This window comes from Pristiophorus japonicus, chromosome 8 (genome assembly GCF_044704955.1).
Source record: "Pristiophorus japonicus isolate sPriJap1 chromosome 8, sPriJap1.hap1, whole genome shotgun sequence".
NCBI lineage: Eukaryota > Metazoa > Chordata > Chondrichthyes > Pristiophoridae > Pristiophorus > Pristiophorus japonicus.
The window spans coordinates 78,909,282-78,936,410 of NC_091984.1; the positions used below are offsets into that span (position 1 = coordinate 78,909,282).

General features: G+C 44.7%; 1 protein-coding gene across 3 annotated transcripts in view; it reads left to right on the forward strand.

Moving 5' to 3' along the window:
• The window catches only part of scp2a (sterol carrier protein 2a), a 165,624-nt gene that overhangs the window by 93,453 nt on the left and 45,042 nt on the right, over positions 1-27,129 (forward strand). For all 3 annotated transcript variants that reach the window (XM_070886951.1, XM_070886952.1, XM_070886954.1), the window contains one exon: positions 22,839-22,938. In XM_070886951.1, coding sequence (XP_070743052.1) covers positions 22,839-22,938 — 100 coding nt within the window. The remainder of the gene's footprint in view (positions 1-22,838; positions 22,939-27,129) is intronic.

Below are 27,129 nucleotides of genomic sequence, written 5' to 3' on the forward strand. Positions count from 1 at the left end.
TGGACGGGGGCATGAAATGGGTAGTATCGGATCTCATACACCCCACTGATTTTCCTTGCCATTATAGGAAGGGAAAATTGGGCTGGCTGCCGATCTGACATCACCCATTTTACGCTTCCCATCCAACTTAAAAGATCTGCCCCTTTTTTGGGGAACCCAGATTTGAATCGGCGCCGCCAGACTGTTGGAATGAAAGTCTCCCTGTGTGTTGTGGAATCTTATCAGTCCCTAGTGAATATGAGTCGTCAGTGCAGAACTGTTCAGCATTCAAACAAATTGACATGGTTGGGTAAATGCAGCGATCTTCATTGGGAATATGTGTATTGGAAGATACTCTTCTGGGATTGAGCATTAACACACATTGGTGTGGTACAGTAAAAGGATCATTGTTCTGCATCTGGCCTATACTTACATACATTCTCGATATGTAAGTGATAATGCCAAAGGCAAGTTGAGTATTTTATATCCTAGTGTTGCTACCCTCACCTCAGTTTGCATAAAAGTTCATCCAATAATATCACAGCTAAAATCTGATGCCTTCAACCTGGCCACTGGGCTGGAACATACTTACTTTGCCTGTGTTTACAACTGGAATGTCGGATTTCAAGCTCCGTTCCAGATCAGTGCGTTCCTCTAGTCACACCCTCCCAATTTTACTCTTCCCCAGCCCTGAACAAAACAATGGTTAAAGTTGTCAAGTTCAATTATGTATTGCACTCACAAAACCAGTTTCATCCCAGGCTGAATGACAGCCAGTTCCACCTGATAACACTACAGCCAAATAAGGATAAACCATACATGAAAAAATATTATTTTGTAATTCAACTAAATGAGACTAATATATTGGAATTGTACATTTAGCTCACAATTGTTTTGGGATAACTCGTATCTTTGCTGGGGACGGAGTGTTAGATGTAGAGCACACAAGACTGGGTGAAAATATGTTAAACTCTGCAAATACTTTTTTTAAATTCTAATGTGGGCAGCACAGTGAAGTCAATCCTGTCTTCATCATAGGTGTATTTGTATGCATTTTCCAACAGTGGACACTGGATGACAATCAGGATCTGGCTAATTCCCCCTCCATTTCCCCCTCCAACAAAAAATGCAAAAGCCAAATGATTCCGACCAACAAGACTTGTCATGTGTACTGCCGTCTTCAATCTTGTTATACATGGGTTGATCACTCATCTCGTCCGTAAAGACCTAAATGCACTTTTGCTATTGCTGGCCTGTATACAGACATTCTAAACCTCCGAGATGGTCCAAGTCATATTGCCCCAATTGTAACATTAGATGAATTGACCTGTTATTGACCAATCAAATTGCAGTATAAAGAGAAAATTTGGTACCAGTGGGAGCTGACAGAATTATGGAGCCACATCCAGTGGAATTTAATCAGTCCATTAAATGTATCCAGCTGAATTATGTCGGTCGTTCAGCCCGACTGCCTGCCTCTCTTCCGCGCTTACATCCGAGCCAGGGTGTCCCTGGAGATGGAGTATGTGTGTCCACCGGTACGCTCGCGGCCTTCCGCGAGAGGTGGGCGCCGGAGGGACTGGAGTGCATCATCATCCTCGGCAACCAAATTTTAATTTGATTTTATATGTTTTAAAGTTTAATTTGTTTCATTGCCGGTTTAATGTGCCCCTCCCCTTTTATAGGGGGCACTTGCATAATTTGTGGCTTTAGTGCCAAAAAACCCACAAAAAAACAGAAGAGCCACTGAGCATTTGCAGTGTCTTCTTACTCCCCCTTAATTCTACCTGGTACAAGTTTCTAGAACTCATAAGAACATAAGAAATAGGAGCAGGAGTAGGCCATTTGGCCCCTCGAGCCTGCTCTGCCATTTAATGAGATCATGGCTGATCTGATCATGGACTGAGCTTCACTTCCCTGTCCGCTCCCCATAATCCTTTATTCCCTTATCGCTCAAAAATCTCTCTATTTCCACCTTTTAAATATATTCAATTATGCAGCCTCCACAGCTCTCTGGGGCAGAAAATTCCATAGATTTACAACTCTGAGAGAAGAAACATGGGGGCATAGTCTCAGGATAAGGAGTTGGCTATTTATGACTGAGATGAGGAGGAATTTCTTCATTCAGAGGGTTGTGAATCTTTGGAATTCTCTACCCCAAAGGGCTGTGAATGCTAAATCATTAAGTATATTTGGAGATAGAAAACATTTTCGACTCTAGGGAAATCAAGGGATATGAAGATCGGGCAGGAAAGTGGATTTGAGGTCGAAGATCATCCATGATTTTATTGAATGGTGGAGCAGGCTCGAGGGGCCGTATGGCCTACTCCTGTTTTTAATTCTTGTGTTGTGTCACAGGACAGGAAAGAGTATATAAAAAAAAAGAGCCAGTACCAACCTGGTTCAATCATGCCCATGTCAAGCCCTTCTGTATTTTAGTTGAATTACTTTTGGAGAATTTGCTGCTTTGGCTCTAGTAATTGTATAAAACTGGCTTGTATAAGTGCTTGTTATTTTCTTACAACTTTTAAGAATACAGGTACGAGTTGATCTCACTTGATGCTGTTTGTAGGTAGTCTGGGGATAAGCTCTTTTTAAGGATGTGGCATTGCTAATAATAGGTGAGGTAGAAGTGAGAGTTGCAAGGATAGCAAGTCGATTGGGGAGAGCAGCGAACAGTTGGGAAGTAAATATTAAGCAGTTTGAAGAAGTACAATATTGTGGGAGAGTAGTGAAGAGGAATGAGAGATAGTGAGTAGTTGAGTGAATGAAAGTCACTGCCTCAAAATTCTATCTGGTGAGATTGTAGTTGTGAGGAGATGGATGAACGGTTACAGTTTGGAATAATGGGTGAGGGAAGTGGCAGTAATTTGTATTTTGGAGGGTCGTGGAAATGGGGGTGTGGGAAGTTGAAGGTAAGTGAGAGTTGGGTAATCACATTTAGAAGTGGTGAAAGTGGGGAGGTAAGCAGAAGTACATTGTGGGTGCAGCAAATTAAAACATTGTAGTTGGAGTAAAATGAAAGATTGGAAAAAGGTTTGTTTGTGTTTGCTGAGTGGTGGTTTTATAACAGGTTGAATATTGTGTGCATTTGTAATTTAAAATAGAAGTTAATTTGGAATGCACCTGGGCGTGGGATTACCGAGGTGCATTGGAGCATCAAGTGTGGAAAAGGCAAGGCTGGGGTGGGAAATTTAATTGGTTAGGGCTGCTGGTGGCTTTAGGGCTGCCAACTCATGACAGAATTCGGAGTTGCAGCTGGGTAGGCCCAGCCTGGGAGATGATCTCATGGTCACGTCAGGCAATTGGGGTTGATGGCAATGCGAACTAAGCTCGGGAGGGAGTCACGTGGTGGGAATCAGCCAACTAGTTGCAAGTAGAAGAAATAGGATTTTTAGCAGGCCCGGAATTTGCCATCACTGATCAAGCAAAGGTTTTTGCCACTGGCTCCGAAGAAAGCTGCCCATAAAGATCTCGCGATCACAGCCCATGTTGTGAAGTGAATGACTGACCACAACTTCAGGATTTCTGCGTTAGGATGTGCATGCGCAACATCCTGAAGTTGCGGTCAGTTTTAAAGGGGTAATCACAGCGAATGCTGTTAGTTCACGTTATTGCCCACTGCAAATTCCAGCTCATTATAAACGGTCTTGACAAGCAAGTGTGATGGAAAGAGCTTGACAGAAAGGTGTTGCAGGAAGTGACACTTACAGGTACTGCACACATATGCAAGACTTTTAATATAGCATTCGTCGATCTCCTGTTGTGCATGGGTGGTCAAAACCAGTTTGAACTTATCGGGTCAAATAGGGTTATCGGGTGGGGGAGAGGAGGCATTGTTGGAGTGGGAGGGGACAGGGAAAAAGAGGGTAAGAAGATACAAGAGGGAATGGGGAGAGGAAGGATCGCTGAGGAAAGGGAATTCAGATCAGCAGGGATAATACTCCTGCTGGAGCCAAATTATTATTTTATATAGGTTTAGCATAACTTCCTGGCTTTTGTACTCTATGCCTCTATTTATAAAGCCCAGGATCCCATATGCTTTATTAACTGCTTTGTTTACTTGTCCTGCCACCTTCAGAGATTTGCCTACAAGCATCCCAGGTCTCTTTGTTCTTGCACCCTGTTTAAAATTGTACCATTTAATGTGTACGGTCTCTCTCCATTCCTACCAAAATGTATCACCTCAGACTTCTCGGTGTTAAATTTCATCTGCCATGTGTCCGCCCATTCCACCAGCCTGTCTATCTTCTTGAAGTCTATTACTGTCTTCCTCACTTTTTACTACACTTCCAAGTTTTGTGTCATCCACAAATTTTGAAATTGTGCCCTGTACCCCCCAAGCCCAAGTCGTTAACGCCCTAGTACTGAATCTTGGGGAACGCCACTGTATACCTCCCTCCAGTCTGAAAAACAGCCATTCACCACAACTCTGTTTTCTATTCTTCAGCCAATTCTGTATCCGTGCTGCTATTGCCCCTTTTATGCCATAGGCTTTAATTTTGCTAACAAGCCCAATATGTGGTACTTTTATCAAAGGCCTTTTGAAAGTCCATATACACAACATCAACCGCATTGCCTTCATCCACCCTCTGTTACCTCATCAAAAAACTCAATCAAGTTAGGCAAACACGATTTGCCCTGAACAAATCCGTGCTGGCTCTCCTTTATTAGTCCATGCTTGTCCAAGTGGCTGTTAATTTTCTCCTAAATTACTGTTTCTAAAAACTCCCCCACCACTGACGTTAAACTGACTGGCCTGTAATTGCCAGGTTCATCCTTCTCCCCTTTTTTGAACAAGGATATTGCAATCCTCCAGTTCTTCGGCCCCACCCCCCATATCTAAGGAGGATTGGAAGATTGTGGCCAGCGCCTCCGCAATTTCTACCCTTGCTTCCCTCAACAACCTAAGATGCATCCCATCCACTTGGATTACTGCCAGCCTATCCAGTAGCTCCTCTTTATCTATTATTATCTCGTCCAGTATCCCAGCAACCTTCTTATTTACCATAGCTTTGGCAAAGTCCTCTTCCTTGGTAAACACCGATGCAAAGTACTCATTTAGTACCTCAGCCATGTCTTCTGCCTACAACAATTGTTCTCCATTTTGGTCCCTCATTAGCCCCACCCCTCCACTGACAACACTTTTTCTGTTAATATGTCCATAGAAGAACTTTGGATTCCCCTTTGTTAGTTGCCAACCTATTTTTATACTGTCTCTTTGTCCCTCTTATTTCCCCTTTCACTTACCTTCTGTACTTTTTATATTCAACCTGATTCTCCCTTGTGTTATCAAGCTGATTTCTGACATACTTTTTCTGCTTCGTCCTGCTCTCCCAACACCTTCGTCATCCAGGAAGCTCTGGCTTTGGTTGCTCTCCATTTCTCCCATTTGGAATGCACCTAGACTGCACCCAAACCATCTCCTCTTTAAAGACTGCCCATTGATGTATTGCATTTTTGTATGCCAATCTTTGACTCCAATTTACCTGGGCCAAATCCCTCCTCAATTCTCTGAAATTAGCCCTCCTCCAGTTAAGTATTTTTTTTCTAGATTGTTCCTTGTTCCAATCTAAACTTTGCATAAGAACATAAGAACTAGGAGTAGGCCATACAGCCCCTCGAGCCTGCTCCGCCATTTAATACGATCATGGCTGATCCGATTATGGACTCTGGTCCACTTCCCTGCCCGCTCCCCATAACCGCTTATTCCCTTATCTGTTAAGAAACTGTCTATCTGTCTTAAATTTATTCAATGAACCAGCTTCCACAGCTATTTAAGGCAGCGAATTCCACAGATTTACAACCCTCAGAGAAGAAATTCCTCCTCATCTCAGTTTTAAATGGGTGGTCCCTTATTCTAAGAATATGCCCCATAGTTCTAGTCTCCCCTATCAGTGGAAACATCCTCTCTGCATCCATCTTGTCAAGCCCCCTCATAATCTTACACGTTTCGTTAAGATCACCTCTCTTTTGAATTCCAATGAGTAGAGGTCCAACCTTCTCAACCTTTCCTCATAAGTCAACCTCCTCATCTCCGGAATCAACCTAGTGAACCTTTTCTGAACTGCCTCCAAAGCAAGTATATCCTTTCTTAAATATAGAAACCAAAACTGTACACAGTATTCCAGGTGTGGCCTCGCCAATACCCTGTATAACTGTAGCAAGACTTCCCTGCTTTTATACTCCATCCCCTTTGCAATAAAGGCCAAGATACCATTGGCCTTCCTGATCACTTGCTGCACCTGTACGCTATACTTTTGTGTTTCATGCACAAGCGCCTCCAGGTCCCGCTGTACTGCAGCACTTTGCAATTTTTCTCCATTTAAATAATAACTTGCTCTTTGATTTTTTTTTTGCCAAAGTGCATGAACTCATAATTTCCAACATCATCTGCCAAATTCTTGGCCACTCATTTAGCCTGTCTATGTCATTTTGCAGATTTTTTGTGTCCTCACACATTGTTTTTCCTCCCATCTTTGTATCGTCCGCAAACCTGGCTACGTTACACTCGATCCTTTCTTCAAAGTCGTTAATATAGATTGTAAATAGTTGGGTTCCCAGCACTGATCCCTGCGGTACCCCCATTAGTTACTGATTGCCAGCCCGAGGAATGAACCATTTATCCCGACTCTCTGTTCTCTGTTAGTTAGTCAATCCTCTATCCATGCTAATATATTGCCCCCAACCCCGTGAACTTTTATCTTGTGCAGTAACCTTTTATGTGGCACCTTGCCAAATGCCTTCTGGAAGTCTAAATACACCAAATTCAAGTGCACATCCAAGTATTTTTTAAATGTCGTGAGGCTTTCTGCCTCTATGACCCTTTCAGGCAGTGAGGTCCAGACCCTCCTCACCCTCTGGATGAAGAAATTTCCCCTCTCATATCTAAACCTCCCCTATTTACTTTAAATCTGTTTGTTGACCCCTCCGCCAAGTGAAACAGGTCCTTCCTATCCACTGTAGCCAGGCCCCTCATAATTTTATGCACCTCAAATCAGGACTCCCCTCAGCCTTCCAAAGAAAACAGACCCAGTAGCTCCAATCTTTCCTCATTGCCAAAATTTTCCAGTCCAGGCAACATTCTTGTAAATCTCCTCTGCATCCTTTCCTGTGCAATTTCATCTTTCCTGTAATGTGGTGACCAGAACTGCACATAGTACTCCAGCTGTGTCCGAACCAGTGGCCACTCTGAGCGCGATTTACCGAGCTCTGTCTCCAAGCTCTGCTCACGCTTTGGGCCTTTCTATTCTCCAATCGCAATTGCTTTGCTGCTGCAGAGGAGAGAGGGTGTCTGGGTGAAAGCAGAGCCAAAGTTCCAGTATGTGACTGTTGCAGTCTGATTGGTTAGACAGAATTTACAATACTGTAACACCACAGACATAGAGTTACACAGGTACAAACCTTTTAACCATACTAGCAGATCATATAAAAAAAGTAAAAATATTAATCTAGGTAGTATTAACTGAGACACTGACCTGTCGGCACTGAGAGTAGCTCTGGGATCAGGGAGAAATGGGAATATCATTTAGGGATTTGAGTGTATTGAGGTGGGGGGGGATTTGGGAACGAGTGAAGTCTGAGGAGGGAATCTTGGAGTCCAGCAGGACTGAGGCCTGGATTTTGAAGTATTTTGGGGCCTTATTTTGGATTGCTGCAACCTGACAATATTGGTGGGTGCCCTTGGGGAGCAGGCCCACAATAATGGGATCAAACTATTGTTTCAAACCATCAAACCTCACTCCACCACCTCACCACATTCCCATTCATCCGCCTCCTCCCCAACCTGTTTGGAACCCCTTTTGCACCCTCAACCACCCTACTACCACCTTCCCCCATTATTAGTCAGTTCCTGTCTTTGTTCCTGCTTGAAAGCATTAACATAAATGTTCTGTTTTTATTAATGAATGGAAAGTCTGGGTCTGGAAGTAGAAAATTTCCCACTGTCCACTCCCGTCGTGCAACAGAAACAGAAAATTTAGTCGTGCGTACTATGAGTGTGTTTTCTGGCCTACGCGGTCTTTTATATTGGTTTAGAGAAAGTTATTTTTATTAATTACCGGACAAAATGCCTGAAAGCTCATTTATGTAATTTCTAAGGGCTCAATTTTCCCCAGTGATTTGCGCCGTTTTTTTTGAGCAGGCTGCTTTTTCTGGCCTAACTTAAAAATCCAGTTTCCCCAATCAGTTTGCACCAGCGTAACTCATTCAGTTACGTTTTTTTACGTAAGTTTTTTCTTCATCCAAAGGGGGCGTAACCAGCCACCTACGCCAATTCTGGCCATTTAGTGAACTTTGGCCAGCTGATAGTTACTCCATTTCTGCATAGGCATGTGGCCTCTCGAAAACCCTTGCGGAGAGTTAAAGAAATCGGCGCAGGTAAGTAAATCGGAGATCATTCAACCTGGGCTAGGGGCGGGAAGCGGAGCGGATGGGGAAGGCACTCGCTCGGGGCCCGGAGAGGGTCCTTCTCCAGTCAGTACAACAGGTGGGAGCTTCATCCAGCTCCATCCCATCCCCCTCACCCCCATGGATGGATTGGAAGATGTTCTCTTCAGGCTCATCCGCTTCTGAATCATCTTCTGCATCGTCAGGATTAGCCTCAAGTTCTGCAAAATATAACAGAATGGTCAAATGGTTAGTAGCAGAGGAGGGGGCAGGATGGGTGGCATGACTAGGCTCACACATAGCAGGCCAGGCAGCAGATTGATTTGAAGGGCCACAATGAATTTGCAAGACTTGCCCTCTCCCTCGCGTGTGGGACCAGCTTGTGCAGTACTGATTGTTTTTCTCCAGGCTGGACCCATCAAAGCAGCAACCCTCTATTCCAAGGGTATCTGTGGGTGCAAATTTGCCGGGCCTCCTCCGGTTCGAGTTCTTTCCCATTTGTTGTGTGCCACTTTCCTCTGCAAAGATGAAAATGCAACTTTTTAGAGAGGGTGTCTTTCTGCTGGTTGGGACATATACAGCTGGTCACATTTACAATTGCATTGAATAAATGAAAATATTACTTACACTAACTACTTGACCAAGGTCCTGCCATTTCATAAGAACATAAGAATTAGGAACAGGATTAGGCCATCTAGCCCCTCGAGCCTGCTCCGCCACTCAACAAGATCATGGCTGATCTGGCCGTGGACTCAGCTCCACTTACCCGCCCGCTCCCCATAACCCTTAATTTCCTTATTGGTTAAAAATCTATCTATCTGTGATTTGAATACATTCAATGAGCCAGCCTCAACTGCTTCCCTGGGCAGAGGGAATTCCACAGATTCACAACCCTCAGAGAAGAAATTCCTTCTCAACTCGGTTTTAAATTGGCTCCCCCATATTTTGAGGCTGTGCCCCCTAGTTCTAGTCTCCCCGACCAGTGGAAACAATCTCTCTGCCTCTATCTTGTCTATCCCTTTCATTATTTTAAATGTTTCTATAAGATCACCCCTCATTCCTCTGAACTCCAACGGGTAAAGACCCAGTCTACTCAATCTATCATCATAGGGTAACCCCCTCATCTCCGGAATCAGCCTAGTGAATCATCTCTGTACCCCCTCCAAAGCTAGTATATCCTTCCTTAAGCAAGGTGACCAAAACTGCACACAGTACTCCAGGTGCGGCCTCACCAATACCCTGTACAGTTGCAGCAGGACCTCCCTGCTTTTGTACTCTATCCCTCTCGCAATGAAGGCCAACATTCCATTCGCCTTCCTGATTACCTGCTGCACCTGCAAACTAACTTTTTGGGATTCATGCACAAGGACCCCCCAGGTCCCTCTGCATCTCAGCATGTTGTAATTTCTCCCTATTCAAATAATATTCCCTTTTACTGTTTTTTTTCCCAAGGTGGATGACCTCACATTTTCCGACATTGTATTCCATCTGCCAAACCTTCGCCCATTCACTTAACCTATCTAAATCTCTTTGCAGCCTCTCTCTGTCCTCTACACAACCCGCTTTCCCACTAATCTTAGTGTCATCTGCAAATTTTGTTACACAACACTCTGTCCCCTCTTCCAGGACATCTATGTATATATTAAACAGTTGTGGTCCCAGCACCGATCCCTGTGGCACACCACTAACTACCGATTTCCAACCCGAAAAGGACCCATTTATCCCGACTCTCTGCTTTCTGTTAGCCAGCCAATTCTCGAACCATGCAAATACATTTCCTCTGACTCCGCGTACCTTTATCTTCTGCAGTAACCTTTTGTGTGGCACCTTATTGAATGCCTTTTGGAAATCTAAATACACCACATCCATCGGTACACCTCTATCCACCATGCTCGTTATATCCTCAAAGAATTCCAGTAAATTAGTTAAACCTGATTTCCTATCATGAATCCATGTTGCGTCTGCTTGATTGTACTATTCCTATTTAGATGTCCCGCTATTTCTTCCTTAATGATAGCTTCAAGTATTTTCCCCACTACAGATGTTAAACTAACTGGCCTATAGTTGCCTGTCTTTTGTCTGCCCCCTTTTTTAAACAGAGGCATTACATTAGCTGCTTTCCAATCCGCTGGTATCTCCCCAGAGTTCAGAGAATTTTGGTAGATTATAATGAATGCATCTGCTATAACTTCCGCCATGTCTTTTAATACCCTGGGATGCATTTCATCAGGACCAGGGGACTTGTCTACCTTGAGTCCCATTAGCCTGTCCAGCACTACCTCCCGAGTGATAGTCATTATCTCAAGGTCCCCCCTTCCCACAATCAGCAATTTTTAGCATGGTTTTTGGGTCTTCCACTGTGAAGACCAAAGCAAAATAATTGTTTAAGATCTCAGCCATTTCCACATTTCCCATTATTAAATCCCCCATCTCATCTTCTAAGGGACCAACATTTACTTTAGTGACTCTTTTCCTTTTTATGTATCGGTAAAAGCTTTTACTTTATGTTTTGCGCAAGTTTACTTTCGTAATCTATCTTTCCTTTCTTTATTGCTTTCTTAGTCATTCTTTGCTGTCGTTTAAAATGTTCCCAATCTTCTAGTTTCTCACTAACCTTGGCCACCTTATATGCATTGGTTTTTAATTTGATACTCTCCTTTATTTCCTTGGTTATCCACGGCTGGTTATCCCTTCTCTTACCGCCCTTCTTTTTCACTGGAATTTATTTTTGTTGAGCATTATGAAAGAGCTCCTTAAAAGTCCTCCACTGTTCCTCAAATGTGCCACCGTTTAGTCTGTGTTCCCAGTCTACTTTAGCCAACTCTGCCCTCATCCCACTGTAGTCCCCTTTGTTTAAGCATAGTACGCTCGTTTGAGACACTACTTCCTCACCCTCAATCTGTATTACGAATTCAACCATACTGTGATCACTCATTCCGAGAGGATCTTTTACTAGGAGATCATTTATTATTCCTGTCTCATTACACAGCACCGGATCTAAGATAGCTTGCTCCCTTGTAGGTTCTGTAACATACTGTTCTAAGAAACAATCCCGTATGCATTCTATGAATTCCTTCTCAAGGCTACCCCGTGCGATTTGATTTGACCAATCGATATGTAGGTTAAAATACCCCATGATTACTGCTGTTCCTTTTTCACATGCCTCCATTATTCCCTTGATTATTGTCCGCCCCACCGTGAAGTTATTATTTGGGGGCATATAAACTACGCCCACCAGTGACTTTTTTCCCTTACTATCTCTAATCTCCACCCACAATGATTCAATATTTTGTTCATTAGAGCCAATATCATCTCTCACAACTGCACTGATATCATTCATTATTAACAGAGCTACCCCACCTCCTTTCCCTTCTTGTCTATCTTTCCGAATTGTCAGATACCCCTGTATGTTTAATTCCCAGTCTTGGCCACCCTGCAACCACGTTTCTGTAATGGCCACCAAATCATACCCATTTGTAATGATTTGTGCCGTCAACTCATTTACTTTGTTTCGAATGCTGCGTGCGTTTAGGTTAAGTGTTTTAATACTAGTTTCTTTTTACACTGGTGTCCAGATCTCTTGGTGTTCACCACTGCACAGTAATCTTCTGCAACTTGGTTCCAATGTTTCTTCATTTCTTTTGGTGGAACTTTTATGTGACCTCTGCTGGTAACCAGCTCCTGCCATCTGTTCTCAATGAGAGAAACTAGTGTCTCCACTTCTTCCAGAAAACAATTCTTTGTTCTTGGTCCGCGTTGCATCTTGTACTGCTGCAGCCTCTCTCAGACACACACAGCACTCCTTCTGCATGCAGCTTGTATTTTTCAATGCTTTAACACACACAGCAGTCCTTCTGTCACACACACAACTGGCTCTTTAAAAATGGCCGATTGCCAATTTGGAGCTGTACTGCGCATGCGCGTCCATTGCAGCGAAGTCAAAAACGTAAGTCTTTTTTCCCGCACATACGCAGAAGGCCTGGCTGCGTTTTTCAGCCCCCCGAGGCGACTGGCCACGTTGCGCGACTCCGGATTGCAGTATACAGATCAGGGAAAGTTTGGTCATGTTTTTCTGGTACATTTCTGGACCTAAAAACCTGGCGTAACTCTGGCAACACGCCAGAAAACGGGCTTGGGCAAAGTTGAGCCCTTAAGTTTGTATATCCTTCCCCATCAAACATGGTTCAGAAGAGAGAATTTTTTTTACTGAATTTTCAATGGCAATAAACAGTAATCCATTCTCTATAAATAACTTTGTTTTTTCTAACCATCAACCAAAAAATGATAACAGATGTTGCCTCTCCGAGGTGGATTTTATGAGCAAACAACAGAAAAGTACAATTGTTAATGCATTTATATAAACAAAGTGTGGATTGCCACCACAGTGTCAGCCAATGAGTTGGAGGCAGGGCTGGACTTACAACAGAGTCTACTTACACAGCAACTCCTGACCGAAACTCCAGCAGAGTCTCCCGATAAAAGCAGGATTATTTCTTCAGCAAAATGCAGTGAGTTGAGATAATTACATCATACAAATCATGTGCATTAAATTAACGAGGGGAATTATCCAATCATCTGCATTCTGACTGTCGCTTTATGCAGCCTTATATAAATGTCATCACTTACCTGAAGTAAAGCTTTTAGAATTCACTCAGTTTGTTCAGTCTTTTGGAAAAAGTAAAACTCTCAAATCCTTGCAGGATGAGAGAACATGCCTCCTTTTGATATACATATCACCTGATGGGGAATTCCACAAACCGCACATGGTCAGAATGCACAGATGCAATTGGAAGCTCTCACTAACTATTGAGTTAAAAATATCCAGTTGAAGCCCAGGCTTTTTATATAGGCTGAAGGCTTGAAGTAAAAACTTTAATGAAGGAATTAAAAGACACACAAGACAATTCCACGAGTAAATCTAATCATATTGTGAAATATGTAATTTTTGAATTTAATTTGAAACTTTATTTTGCAATTGATAATTTAAGTTATTGAGGAAAAACAGATAGATGATTCTTTTCAGAAATCATTTTGAGTGATTTGTGGAGAAATATATATCAGTACCACCTGGTGTGACAGTTTATAGTGACATGGTTAGGAACGATGTAGGGCTTTATTTTTGCCACTATTGGGCACCGTTTTTTTGGTGTCTGCTCAATTTTCTGGAGGAATATTGATTTTGTAACTTTCTTCAAAGTTTGTACGCTGGCGGCGACTGTCAAAAACCATGCCAAAAATTGCTGGTCACGGGAATGTGGGAAGGGAGGACCTTGAAACAATCACTATCACTAGAGGGGTAGTGCTGGACAGGCTAATGGGACTCAAGGCAGACAAGTCCCCTGGTCCTGATGAAATGCATCCCAGGGTATTAAAAGAGATGGCGGAAGTTACCAAAATTCTCTGGACTCTGAGGAGGTACCAGCGGATTGGAAAGCAGCTAATGTAATGCCTCTGTTTAAAAAAGAGGGTAGACAAAAGACAGGTAACGATAGGCCGGTTAGTTTAACATGTGGGGAAAATGCTTGAAACTATCATTAAGGAAGAAATAGCGGGACATCTAGATAGGAATAGTGCAATCAAGCAGACGCAGCATGGATTCATGAAGGGGAAATCATGTTTAACTAATTTACTGGAATTCTTTGAGGATATAACGAGCATGGTGGATAGAGGTGTACCGATGGATGTGGTGGATTTAGATTTCCAAAAAGCATTTGATAAGGTGCCACACAAAAGGTTACTGCAGAAGATAGAGGGACGTGGAGTTAGAGGAAATGTATTAGCATGGATAGAGAATTGGCTGGTGAACAGAAAGCAGAGTGTCGGGATAAATGGGTCCTTTTCGGGTTGGAAATCGGTGGTTAGTGGTGTGCCACAGGGATCGGTGTTGGGACCACAACTGTTTACAATATACATAGATGACCTGGAAGAGGGGACAGAGTGTAGTGTAACAAAATTTGCAGATGACACTAAGATTAGTGGGAAAGCGGGTTGTGTAGAGGACACAGAGAGGCTGCAAAGAGATTTGGATAGGTTAAGCGAATGGGCGAAGGTTTGGCAGATGGAATACAATGTTGGAAAAAAAAACAGTAAAAGGGAATATTATTTGAATGGGGAGAAATTACAACATGCTGAGATGCAGAGGGACCTGGGGGGTCTTTGTGCATGAAACTCTTAAGAGTAAACAAAAAACATTAAACCGTGCCCCCCGATCTGGGGGAAACAGCAACATTTACAATGCCCTTTTTTTTATTTTTTTGTGGTATTTTTGGGGGGTTTTTTTGGGCACAAAAAACACATTTTTTCTCCAAGTGCCCCCTATAAAAGGGGAGGGGGACACTAAAAGCACCGGCAATTAAAACAAATTAACTTAAAAACATAAAATCAAATTAAAATTTGGTTGCCGGGCATGATGATGCACTCCAGTCCCTCCGGTGCCCACCTCTCGCAGAAGGCCGCGAGCGTACCGGTGGACACCGCGTGCTCCCAAAAAGTTAGTTTGCAGGTGCAGCAGGTAATCAGGAAGGCGAATGGAATGTTGGCCTTCATTGCGAGAGGGATCGAGTACAAAAGCAGGGAGGTCCTGCTGCAACTGTATAGGGTATTGGTGAGGCCGCACCTGGAGTACTGCGTGCAATTTTGGTCACCTTACTTAAGGAAGGATATACTGGCTTTGGAGGGGGTACAGAGACGATTCACTAGGCTGATTCCGGAGATGAGGGGGTTACTTTATGATGATAGATTGAGTAGACTGGGTCTTTACTCATTGGAGTTCAGAAGGATGAGGGTTGATTTTATAGAAACATTTAAAATAATGAAAGGGATAGACAAGATAGAGGCAGAGAGATTGTTTCCACTGGTCGGGGAGACTAGAACTAGGGGACACAGCCTCAAAATACGGAGAGCCAATTTAAAACTGAGTTGAGAAGGAATTTCTTTTCCCAGAGGGTTGTGAATCTGTGGAATTCTCTGCCCAAGGAAGCAGTTGAGGCTAGCTCATTGAATGTGTTCAAGTCACAGATAGATAGATTTTTAACCAATAAGGGAATTAAGGGTTACGGGGAGAGGGCGGGTAAGTGGAGCTGAGTCCACGGCCAGATCAGCCATGATCTTATTGAGTCCGAGAGGCGGGAGTTCCTGGCGTTGGTGAGGCCTATAAAGGCTCAGCGGCAGCGAGAGGCGGCGGCAGTCCGAGAGGCGGGAGTTCCTGGCGTTGGTGAGGCCTATAAAGGCTCAGCGGCCGCGAGAGGCAGCGGCAGTCCGAGAGGCGGGAGTTCCTGGCGTTGGTGAGGCCTATAAAGGCTCAGCGGCAGCGAGAGGCGTACCTGTGCAGCTGCAGCGGGGAGAGAAGGCAAAAAAGAAGTCACAGCCAAGGGGGTAAGTGATTGGCTGGTGATTGGTGAGTAGTTTTTCTTTTTTCTCTTCTATAACAGTGAGTAAACTTTAACATTGTTGTTGCCTATCTAAGGGTTAAGTCATGGCAGGAGAGCTCGGTCGGGTGTTATGCTCCTCCTGTACCATGTGGGAACTCGGGGACGACTCCATTGTCCCTGACGACTACGTGTGCGGGAAGTGTATCCTCCTCCAGCTCCTGACGGACCGCGTTGCGGAGTTGGAGCTGAGGGTGGATTCACTCTGGAGCATCCACGATGCTGAGAATGACGTGAGTAGCGTGTGTAGCGAGTTGGTCGTACCGCAGGGAAAGGGTCCACAGCCAGATAGGGAATGGAAGACCAACAGGAAGAGCAGTGCAAGGAAGGTAGTGCAGGGGTCCCCTGTGGTCATCCCCCTGCAAAACAGATACACTGCTTTGGGTACTGTTGAGGGGGATGACTCATCAAGGGAGGGCAGCAGCAGCCAAGTTCATGGCACCGTGGCTGGCTCTGTTGCACAGGAGGGCAGGAAAAAGAGTGGGAGAGCGATAGTGATAGGGGATTCAATTGTAAGGGGAATAGATAGCGTTTCTGCGGCCGCAACCAAGACTCCAGGATGGTATGTTGCCTCCCTGGTGCAAGGGTCAAGGATGTCTCGGAGCGGGTGCAGGACATTCTAAAAAGGGAGGGAGATCAGCCAGTTGTCGTCGTGCACATTGGTACCAACGACATAGGTAAAAAAAGGGATGAGGTCCTACGAAACGAATTTAAGGAGCTCGGAGCTAAATTAAAAAGTAGGACCTCAAAAGTAGTAATCTCGGGATTGCTACCAGTGCCACGTGCTAGTCAGAGTAGGAATCGCAGGATAGCGCAGATGAATACGTGGCTTGAGTAGTGGTGCAGCAGGGAGGGATTCAAATTCCTAGTGCATTGGAACCGGTTCTGGGGGAGGTGGGACCAGTACAAACCGGATGGTCTGCACCTGGGCAGGACCGGAACCAATGTCCTAGGGGAATGTTTGCTAGTGCTGTTGGGGAGGAGTTAAACTAATATGGCAGGGGGATGGGAACTAATGCAGGGAGACAGAGGGAAACAAAAAGGAGGCAAAAGCAAAAGACAGAAAGGAGATGAGGAAAAGTGGAGGGCAGAGAAACCCAAGGCAAAGAACAAAAAGGGCCATTGTACAGCAAAATTCTAAAAGGACAAAGGGTGTTAAAAAAACAAGCCTGAAGGCTTTGTGTCTTAATGCAAGGAGTATCCGCAATAAGGTGGAAGAATTAACTGCAAATAGATGTTAACAAATATGATGTGATTGGGATTACGGAGACGTGGCTCCAGGATGATCAGGGCTGGGAACTCAACATCCAGGGGTATTCAACATTCAGGAAGGATAGAATAAAAGGAAAAGGAGGTGGGGTAGCATTGCTGGTTAAGGAGGAGATTAAGGCAATAGTTAGGAAGGACATTAGCTTGGATGATGTGGAATCTATATGGATAGAGCTGCAGAACACCAAAGGGCAAAAAACATTAGTGGGAGTTGTGTACAGACCTCCAAACAATAGTCGTGATGTTGGGGAGGGCATCAAACAGGAAATTAGGAGTGCATGCAATAAAGATGCAGCAGTTATAATGGGTGACTTTAATATGCACATAGATTGGGCTAACCAAACTGGAAGCAATACGGTGGAGGAGGATTTCCTGGAGTGCATAAGGGATGTTTTTTAGACCAATATGTCGAGGAACCAACTAGGGGGGAGGCCATCTTAGACTGGGTGTTGTGTAATGAGAGAGGATTAATTAGCAATCTCGTTGTGCGAGGCCCCTTGGGGAAGAGTGACCATAATATGGTGGAATTCTGTATTAGGATGGAGAATGAAACAGTTAATTCAGAGACCATGGTCCAGAACCTAAAGAAGGATAACTTTGAAGGTATGAGGCGTGAATTGGCTAGGATAGATTGGCGAATGATACTTAAGGGGTTGACTGTGGATGGGCAATGGCAGACATTTAGAGACCGCATAGATGAACTGCAACAATTGTACATTCCTGTCTGGCGTAAAAATAAAAAAGGGAAGGTGGCTCAACCGTGGCTATCAAGGGAAATCAGGGATAGTATTAAAGCCAAGGAAATGGCATACAAATTGGCCAGAAATAGCAGCGAACCCGGGGACTGGGAGAAATTTAGAACTCAGCAGAGGAGGACAAAGGGTTTGATTAGGGCAGGGAAAATGGAGTACGAGAAGAAGCTTGCAGGGAACATTAAGACGGATTGCAAAAGTTTCTATAGATATGTAAAGAGAAAAAGGTTAGTAAAGACAAACGTAGGTCCCCTGCAGTCAGAATCAGGGGAAGTCATAACGGGGAACAAAGAAATGGCGGACCAATTGAACAAGTACTTTGGTTCGGTATTCACTAAGGAGGACACAAACAACCTTCCGGATATAAAAGGGGTCGGAGGGTCTAGTAAGGAGGAGGAACTGAGGGAAATCCTTTAGTCGGGAAATTGTGTTGGGGAAATTGATGGGATTAAAGGTTGATAAATCCCCAGGGCTTGATGGACTGCTTCCCAGAGTACTTAAGGAGGTGGCCTTGGAAATAATGGATGCATTGACAGTCATTTTCCAACATTCCATTGACTCTGGATCAGTTCCTATGGAGTGGAGGGTAGCCAATGTAACCCCACTTTCTAAAAAAGGAGGGAGAGAGATAACAGGGAATTATAGACCGGTCAGCCTGACATCGGTAGTGGGTAAAATGATGGAATCAATTATTAAGGATGTCATAGCAGCGCATTTGGAAAGAGGTGACATGATAGGTCCAAGTCAGCATGGATTTGTGAAAGGGAAATCATGCTTGACAAATCTTCTGGAATTTTTTGAGGATGTTTCCAGTAGAGTGGACAAGGGAGAACCAGTTGATGTGGTATATTTGGACTTTCAGAAGGCGTTCGACAAGGTCCCACACAAGAGATTAATGTGCAAAGTTAAAGCACATGGGATTGGGGGTAGTGTGCTGACATGGATTGAGAACTGGTTGTCAGACAGGAAGCAAAGAGTAGGAGTAAATGGGTACTTTTCAGAATGGCAGGCAGTGACTAGTGGGGTACCGCAAGGTTCTGTGCTGGGGCCCCAGCTGTTTACACTGTACATTAATGATTTAGACGAGGGGATTAAATGTAGTATCTCCAAATTTGCGGATGACACTAAGCTGGGTGGCAGTGTGAGCTGCGAGGAGGATGCTATGAGGCTGCAGAGCGACTTGGATAGGTTAGGTGAGTGGGCAAATGCATGGCAGATGAAGATAAATGTGAGGTTATCCACTTTGGTGGTAAAAACAGAGAGACAGACTATTATCTGAATGGTGACAGATTAGGAAAAGGGGAGGTGCAAAGAGATCTGGGTGTCATGGTACATCAGTCATTGAAGGTTGGCATGCAGGTGCAGCAGGCGGTTAAGAAAGCAAATGGCATGTTGGCCTTCATAGCGAGGGGATTTGAGTACAGGGGCAGGGAGGTGTTGCTACAGTTGTACAGGGCCTTGTTGAGGCCACACCTGGAGTATTGTGTACAGTTTTGGTCTCCTAACCTGAGGAAGGACATTCTTGCTATTGAGGGAGTGCAGCGAAGGTTCACCAGACTGATTCCCGGGATGGCGGGACTGACCTATCAAGAAAGACTGGATCAACTGGGCTTGTATTCACTGGAGTTCAGAAGAATGAGAGGGGACCTCATAGAAACATTTAAAATTCTGACGGGGTTAGACAGGTTAGATGCAGGAAGAATGTTCCCAATGTTGGGGAAGTCCAGAACAAGGGGACACAGTCTAAGGATAAGGGGTAAGCCATTTAGGACCGAGATGAGGAGGAACTTCTTCACCCAGAGAGTGGTGAACCTGTGGAATTCTCTACCACAGAAAGCTGTTGAGGCCAATTCACTAAATATATTCAAAAAGGAGTTAGATGAAGTCCTTACTACTAGGGGGATCAAGGGGTATGGCGAGAAAGCAGGAATGGGATACTGAAGTTGCATGTTCAGCCATGAACTCATTGAATGGCGGTGCAGGCTAGAAGGGCCGAATGGCCTACTCCTGCACCTATTTTCTATGTTTCTATGAATGGCGGAGCAGGCTCGAGGGGCTAGATGGCCTACTCCTCTTCCTAATTCTTATGTTCTTATGTCAGCGCCGGATTTTTTGTACGCCAGATTTTTGGGTACAGGTCTGGCTGAAAACTGATTTCAACGCTGTTATTGGCCATTTAACCGGTTTTCGCCAACACCGATTTTTTTTTTTCAGGACAGTGCACAGTGGCCTTAAGATCAGAAAAACCCTACATTAACTTAAGGAAATCGCCGCTGAGTATATTTGAGTTTTTGGAGCGAGGGAAGAAGACAATTTAAAACACAACTTTATGATGATTTTTGCAGAGGGAACTCTGAAAATAACTCAAAATTCATTTTTCACACAGAATGTTGGAAATTTAATTTTTTCCATGTTATGTGAGAAGGAAAATTGTGAATCCACCCCACCATAGAATCTCTGCTAACGGGGCTCCAGATACGGGTCGGAGGAGTGCCGGCAGGCAGCAGGATCGCTCCCTCGGCCAGACACGAGCACAGGAGCTCGGCGCCATCTCTCCTCCCTCTTATTCAAAGACCTTAGCGCTGTGCACCCCTCTTGCCCCTGTTGTTGCCTCTACCCCTATCTGTACCCGTTGTCTCAGACTTCTGCTTCCTCACCCCGCCATCCCCTCCCTCGCCTCCCCCGACATCCCCTCCCTCGCCTCCCCCGACATCCCCTCCCTCGCCTCCCCCGACATCCCCTCCCTCGCCTCCCCCGACATCCCCTCCCTCGCCTCCCCCGACATCCCCTCCCTCGCCTCCCCCGACATCCCCTCCCTCGCCTCCCCCGACATCCCCTCCCTCGCCTCCCCCGACATCCCCTCCCTCGCCTCCCCCGACATCCCCTCCCTCGCCTCCCCCGACATCCCCTCCCTCGCCTCCCCCGACATCCCCTCCCTCGCCTCCCCCGACATCCCCTCCCTCGCCTCCCCCGACATCCCCTCCCTCGCCTCCCCCGACATCCCCTCCCTCGCCTCCCCCGACATCCCCTCCCTCGCCTCCCCCGACATCCCCTCCCTCGCCTCCCCCGACATCCCCTCCCTCGCCTCCCCCGACATCCCCTCCCTCGCCTCCCCCGACATCCCCTCCCTCGCCTCCCCCGACATCCCCTCCCTCGCCTCCCCCGACATCCCCTCCCTCGCCTCCCCCGACATCCCCTCCCTCGCCTCCCCCGACATCCCCTCCCTCGCCTCCCCCGACATCCCCTCCCTCGCCTCCAGACAGTGTTGCTACTTCTACTAACAATCCCGCTATCTCTACCCTCACCCCACCCATGGTGTCCAGGAGCGATCGCGTTAGCTCAATGCTCTTCCTACTCATCCCCATGATCTGTCCTATGCATTTCAGGTTGAGCTCTGCTTCCCACCTTCCTCAGTCGTCTCCCAGGTGTAGCTTGCTGCAGCCCACTGGAACCCGTAGCCTCAGACTGTACCCTATTAAGTGTCGCGTCGGTTGTATCGTTCAGCAAAGGGCTTGGCGTCCTCAGGGGGTTCACCGGCTCCAATTACAATGTAACCATGTCATCATTGGGGTCTTCCTGCCGCCCTTCATTGTCCAGCTCATCCGCATCCTGAAGTTGATGAAGAATATCTGGACTGACTGCTTCCTGATCTGCTGCTTCAGCTTCTGTCTCTTCCTGATGCGCAACATCTGCAAAACATAACCGAGCAGGAGAGGGGGCAGCGTGACATGAGTTCGCAGGTCACACAGCGCAGGCTCTTTTCAAAGACCACGATGCCAACCCAGACTGTGCAATGTGCAGAGCTTACCCTCTGTCGGTAACCTGGGCCTAGCTTCCACATTGGTGGTTGATCTTCTCTTGCAAGATTTAAGTCATATCAGCAATCCTCTGTTCCACGGCTGTTAGTTGCAGCCTACTTGGCACACCTCCTCCAGTTTTTGACCTTTCTCAGTTGATCTGTGACACCTTCCTCTGCAAAGATGAAAATAGAACTTTTTAAGAGAGGGTCCTTCTGCTGTGGTGGCCACACACTCCCACAAGTCAGATTTATAAATGTAATTGCAGTGCATAAATAAAATTATTACTTACAGTAACTGCTTGGCCAAGGTCCTGCCACTTTTTGATCTGCGTGCTGCTTCTTGGGGTCATGGCCACTGCATTAAACTCTTCTGCAAATTGATGCCAAAGTTTTGCTAGTAGAGAGGGTTTCAGTTTCTTTTGTCCCATTCTTCCTTTGTTCTCAAGCACATCCCATCGCCTCTCAATGATGTCTACCAGGGGCTCCATTTCTTCTGCTAGAAATCTCTTGGCCCTTCCCCCTTGTCTTTCTCCTTTCCCTGGATCCATCTTTTGCAGCTAAAATTTAAATGTCCAGATTCAGCTCCGATCCCAATGTGTTCTCACAAGCTGCTGATCCAGACCAGGAAGTTCATCATGGATGTGCGGACACACCCGACACGTGGAAAACGTTTTTTTTCCTGGCACATACTTACTGACTTTTGGGTGCACGCTTTAAGCCCCACCCCCAGATTTAACTCCCGAGTACCGCAGCGCCAAAATTTAATTTTACTTTGGCGAAAGTTGTATTGTTTTTTTCCCAGCACAAAGAAAATCATCCTCCTAGGCGCCAAAAATAGGCAAAAAGGAAATAGAGCCCGTAGAACGTAACTTTTTCTTGTGAATTCTGGATTCATCAAAGTGCGCATGAATAAATGTAAGTGTACGAGTAAAAGTAACATTTTAACATTGAAACTCCTATTGGAAATGTTTACATAGCAGGTAAAGCCCCCTCTGAACAACCCATCCACAGAAAAACATCTCCTCTATGCTATACCCGAGCTGAGGTGCTTGGTGCTGACAATGGGTAATGTTTACAATTCTAGTTCTTGATATTAGTGTTCCACTAAAAGCTCTAATTTTGATGTACCCTGCATAAAGATCTTAATGAAATGCAAGCCTTAAGTGGGTCTATTTAAATGTTATTTATATATTTTTGTTTTAATTATATTATTCTCATTTTCAGAGGCCAAAATATCCAAGCAGTTCCGACCAGTGCTGTAGCCAGTGTCAATGGATTCAAAGCCCAATCTGTGTTTAGAGAAATTGAGAAAAAACTTCAGGAGGTGAGACCAATGTTTGACTCCTAACATCTGTTGAATTTTGAAAAAGAGAAACGATCAGGGATGCAGTGGATTAGACACTGTCCTTTCACCTCTGGAGGCCCAGGTTCAAATACAGCCCCAGTTAATGAGAAGAGTTTTCACTGCCTGCTGACTGTAAACAGTCCTAAGTAAAATGGTCCTTAGCAGTCTGAACCCCATGTTTACTTGTTGTGAGCCCACAGCATAAAACTGACTGATATGAAAGATGAAAAAGTCACACTGGTACAGAGTACTTCTACATGGTCAGGGCTTAGGCACATGTTTAGGGCTGAGGTAGATGGAGTGCCTTGTGTCTGCTCTCTTTCCTACTCACAAAAAGTACGTTGAAGGTTAGGAACTTAGCATGCAAAACATCAAGGGTAGTTTGGCTGACTTAGCTAATTTAGCGGCAATCTACGAGAATCAATATAATCTTACAGCACAGAAGGAGGCCATTCGGTCCATCGTACCTGTGCCGGCTCTTTGAAAGAGTTATCCAATTAAACCCACTCCCCTGCTCTTTCTCCAAACCGAGCCTTTTTTTTTCCTTTTTCAAGTATATATCTACTTCCCTTTTGAAAGTTACAATTGGATCTGCTTCTACCACCCTTTTAGCTAGTGCATTCCAGATCATAACTCATTATGTAATTTTTCTTCCTCGTGTCGCCCTGATTCTTTTGCCAATTATCTTAAATCTGTGTCCTCTGGTTATCGACCCTCGTGCCAGTAGAAATAGTTTCTCCTTATCTACTCTCTCATAATTTTGAACAACTCTATTAAATCTCCCCTTAACCTTCTCTGGTCTAAGGAGAATGATCCCAGCTTCTTTAGTCTCTCTACGTCACTCAAGTCCAGCTCATTAATATACACCAAAAAGAGCTGCCGTCCTAATACTGACCCATGGGGGACACCACTGTATACTTTCCTCCAGTCTGATAAACAGCGGTTCACCACTGCTTTATGTCTCTGGTCCAATTTTGTATCTACACTTTCACTGCCCCTCTAATCCCATGGGCTTCAATTTTTCTAGCAAGTCTATGATGTGGCACTTTGTCAAACACCTTTTGAAAGTCTATATACACAACAACACCTTCATCAACCCTTGCCATTATTTAATCGAAGAAGTCCAGCAGGTTTGTCAGACAATCACTACATTATAACATTACAGTTCTTGCTATGTTATGGCATTCCTGTACTTGTCTGTGCAATATATAAATAATGCCTGCAGTAGAGCATGATGTGTGCAATGGAGTTTATGTAAATATAAGGATTGTCTGTGAATGCAGACTACTCCAGCTTCTTTGATCAGTTTACAGACTTTATCACAAAACAACAGCTTTTTCCTCCCCTGGTATTTATTCTGTCGGATGGCATATGGCACAGAATAAGTCTCTGCAGATCCAGAAAGCTAATCTGGGAAAAGTTACTTATTTACGCAAGTAACATTTTATAGCAGCTTACAGACTCTCTCAAAAAAAAAAGTCAAGAGAATCAACAGAAACTTGTTAGTATGTTAAAATTTGTTAGCAGTACAGGAAACCCAGAATGCAATGATAGGGTTGAGAGTAAATGCCTTTGGTGTTAATGTAAAATCTAAAACAGATGCTTGTTAATGTGAGGTGCTTTGACTTGACAGGCCTGTGCTGGTGCTATACACATGCCTCAGACCTGGATGTTTTCTCTGGCTCCTGCTGCAGTTATATGGGAAGGTTTTGTCAGCTTTGGAATCAGTTTAAAGCATTTAGTAAATTGATGTGAAACAGCTTACTTGAATATGTATACATAGCAGTTATTAACACTAGTTGACCTTGTGTGCGTGCTTCTACCATATGTTTTAAGGTTTGAGCTGGACCCAGATATCTTGAGTAGTACTGATAGATCTGGTCCTGTGTAATGAGACAAGCTCCTAGCAAAGGAAAAGGAGGTGGGGTAGTATTGCTGGTTAAAGAAGAAATTTACGCAATAATAAGGAAGGACATTAGCTTGGATGATGTGGCATCTGTATGGGTAGAGCTGCAGAATACCAAAGGGCAGAAAACGCTAGTGGGAGTTGTGTACAGACCACCAAACAGTAGTAGTGAGGTTGGGGTTGGTATCAAACAAGAAATTAGGGATGCGTGCAGTAAAGGTATAGCAGTTATCATGAGCGACTTTAATCTACATATAGATTGGGCTAACCAAACTGGTAGCAATGCGGTGGAGGAGAATTTCCTGGAGTGTATTAGGGATGGTTTTCTAGACCAATATGTTGAGGAACCAACTAGAGGGCTGGCCATCCGAGACTGGGCGATGTGTAATGAGAAAGGACTAATTAGCAATCTTGATGTGCGAGGCCCCTTGGGGAAGAGTGACCATAATATGGTAGAATTCTTCATCATTAAGATGGAGAGTGACACAGTGAATTCAGAGACTAGGGTCCTGAACTTAAGGAAAGGTAGCTTCGTTGGTATGCGACATGAATTGGCTAGAATAGACTGGTGAATGATACTTAAAGGGTTGACTGGATAGGAATGGCAAACATTTAAAGATCACATGGATGAACTTTAACAATTGTACATCCTGGTCTGGAGTAAAAATAAAACTGGGAAGGTGGCTCAACCATGGTTAACAAGGGAAATTAAGGATAATGTTAAATCCAAGGAAGAGGCATATAAATTGGCCAGAAAAAGCAGCAAACCTGAGGACTGGGAAAAATTTAGAACTCAGCAGAGGAGGACAAAGGGTATAATTAGGAGGGGGAAAATAGAGTATGAGAGTAAGCTTGCAGGGAACATAAAAACTGACTGCAAAAGTTTCGATAGATATGTGAAGAGAAAAAGATTAGTGAAGACAAACGTAGGTCCCTTGCAGTCAGAATCAGTTGAATTTATAATGGGGAACAAAGAAATGGCAGACCAGTTGAACAAATACTTTGCTTCTGTCTTCACGAAGGAAGACACAAATAACCTTCCGGAAATACTAGGGGACCGAGGGCCTAGCGAGAAAGAGGAACTGAAGGAAATCCTTATTAGTCAGGAAATTGTGTTAGGGAAATTGATGGGATTGAAGGCTGATAAATCCCCAGGGCTTGATGGTCTGCATCCCAGAGTACTTAAGGAAGTTGCCCTAGAAATAGTGGATGCATTGGTGATCATTTTCCAACAGTCTATCGACTCTGGATCAGTTCCTATGGACTGGAGGGTAGCTAATGTAACACCACTTTTTAAAAAAGGAGGGAGAGAGAAAACGGGGAATTATAGACCGGTTAGCCTGACATCAGTAGTGGGGAAAATGCTGGAATCAATTATTAAAGATGAAATGGCAGCGCATTTGGAAAGCAGTGATGAGATCAGTCCAAGTCAGCATGGATTTATGAAAGGGAAATCATGCTTGACAAATCTTCTAGAATTTTTTGAGGATGTAACTAGTAGAGTGGACAAGGGAAAACCAGTGGATGTGGTGTATTTGGACTTTCAAAAGGCTTTTGACAAGGTCCCACTTAAGAGATTGGTGCAGAATTAAAGCACATGTGATTGGGGGTAATGTATTGACGTGGATAGAGAACCGGTTGGCAGATAGGAAGCAGAGAGTCGGGATAAACGGGTCCTTTTCAGAATGACAGGCAGTGACTAGTGGGGTGTCGCAGGGCTCAGTGCTGGTACCCCAGCTTGTTACAATATACATCAATGATTTTAGATGAAGGAATTGAGAGTAATATCTCCAAGTTTGCAGATGACACGAAACTGGGTGGCGGTGTGAGCTGTGAGGAGGATGCTAAGAGGCTGCAGGGTGACTTGGACAGGTTAGGTGAGTGAGCAAATGCATGGCAGATGCAGTATAATGTGGATAAATGTGAGGTTATCCACTTTGGTGGCAAAAGCATGAAGGCAGGCTATTATCTGAATGGCGGCAGATTAGGAAAAGGGGAGGTGCAATGAGACTTGGGTACATCAGTCATTGAAGGTTGGCATGCAGGTGCAGCAGGCGGTGAAGAAGGCAAATGGCATGTTGGCCTTCATAGCTAGGGGATTTGAGTATACGAGCAGAGGAGGTCTTGCTGCAGCTGTACAGGGCTTTGGTGAGGCCTCACCTGGAATATTATGTTCAGTTTTGGTCTCCTAATCTAAGGAAGGACATTCTTGCTATTGAGGGAGTGCAGCGAAGGTTCACCAGACTGATTCCCAGGATGGCAGG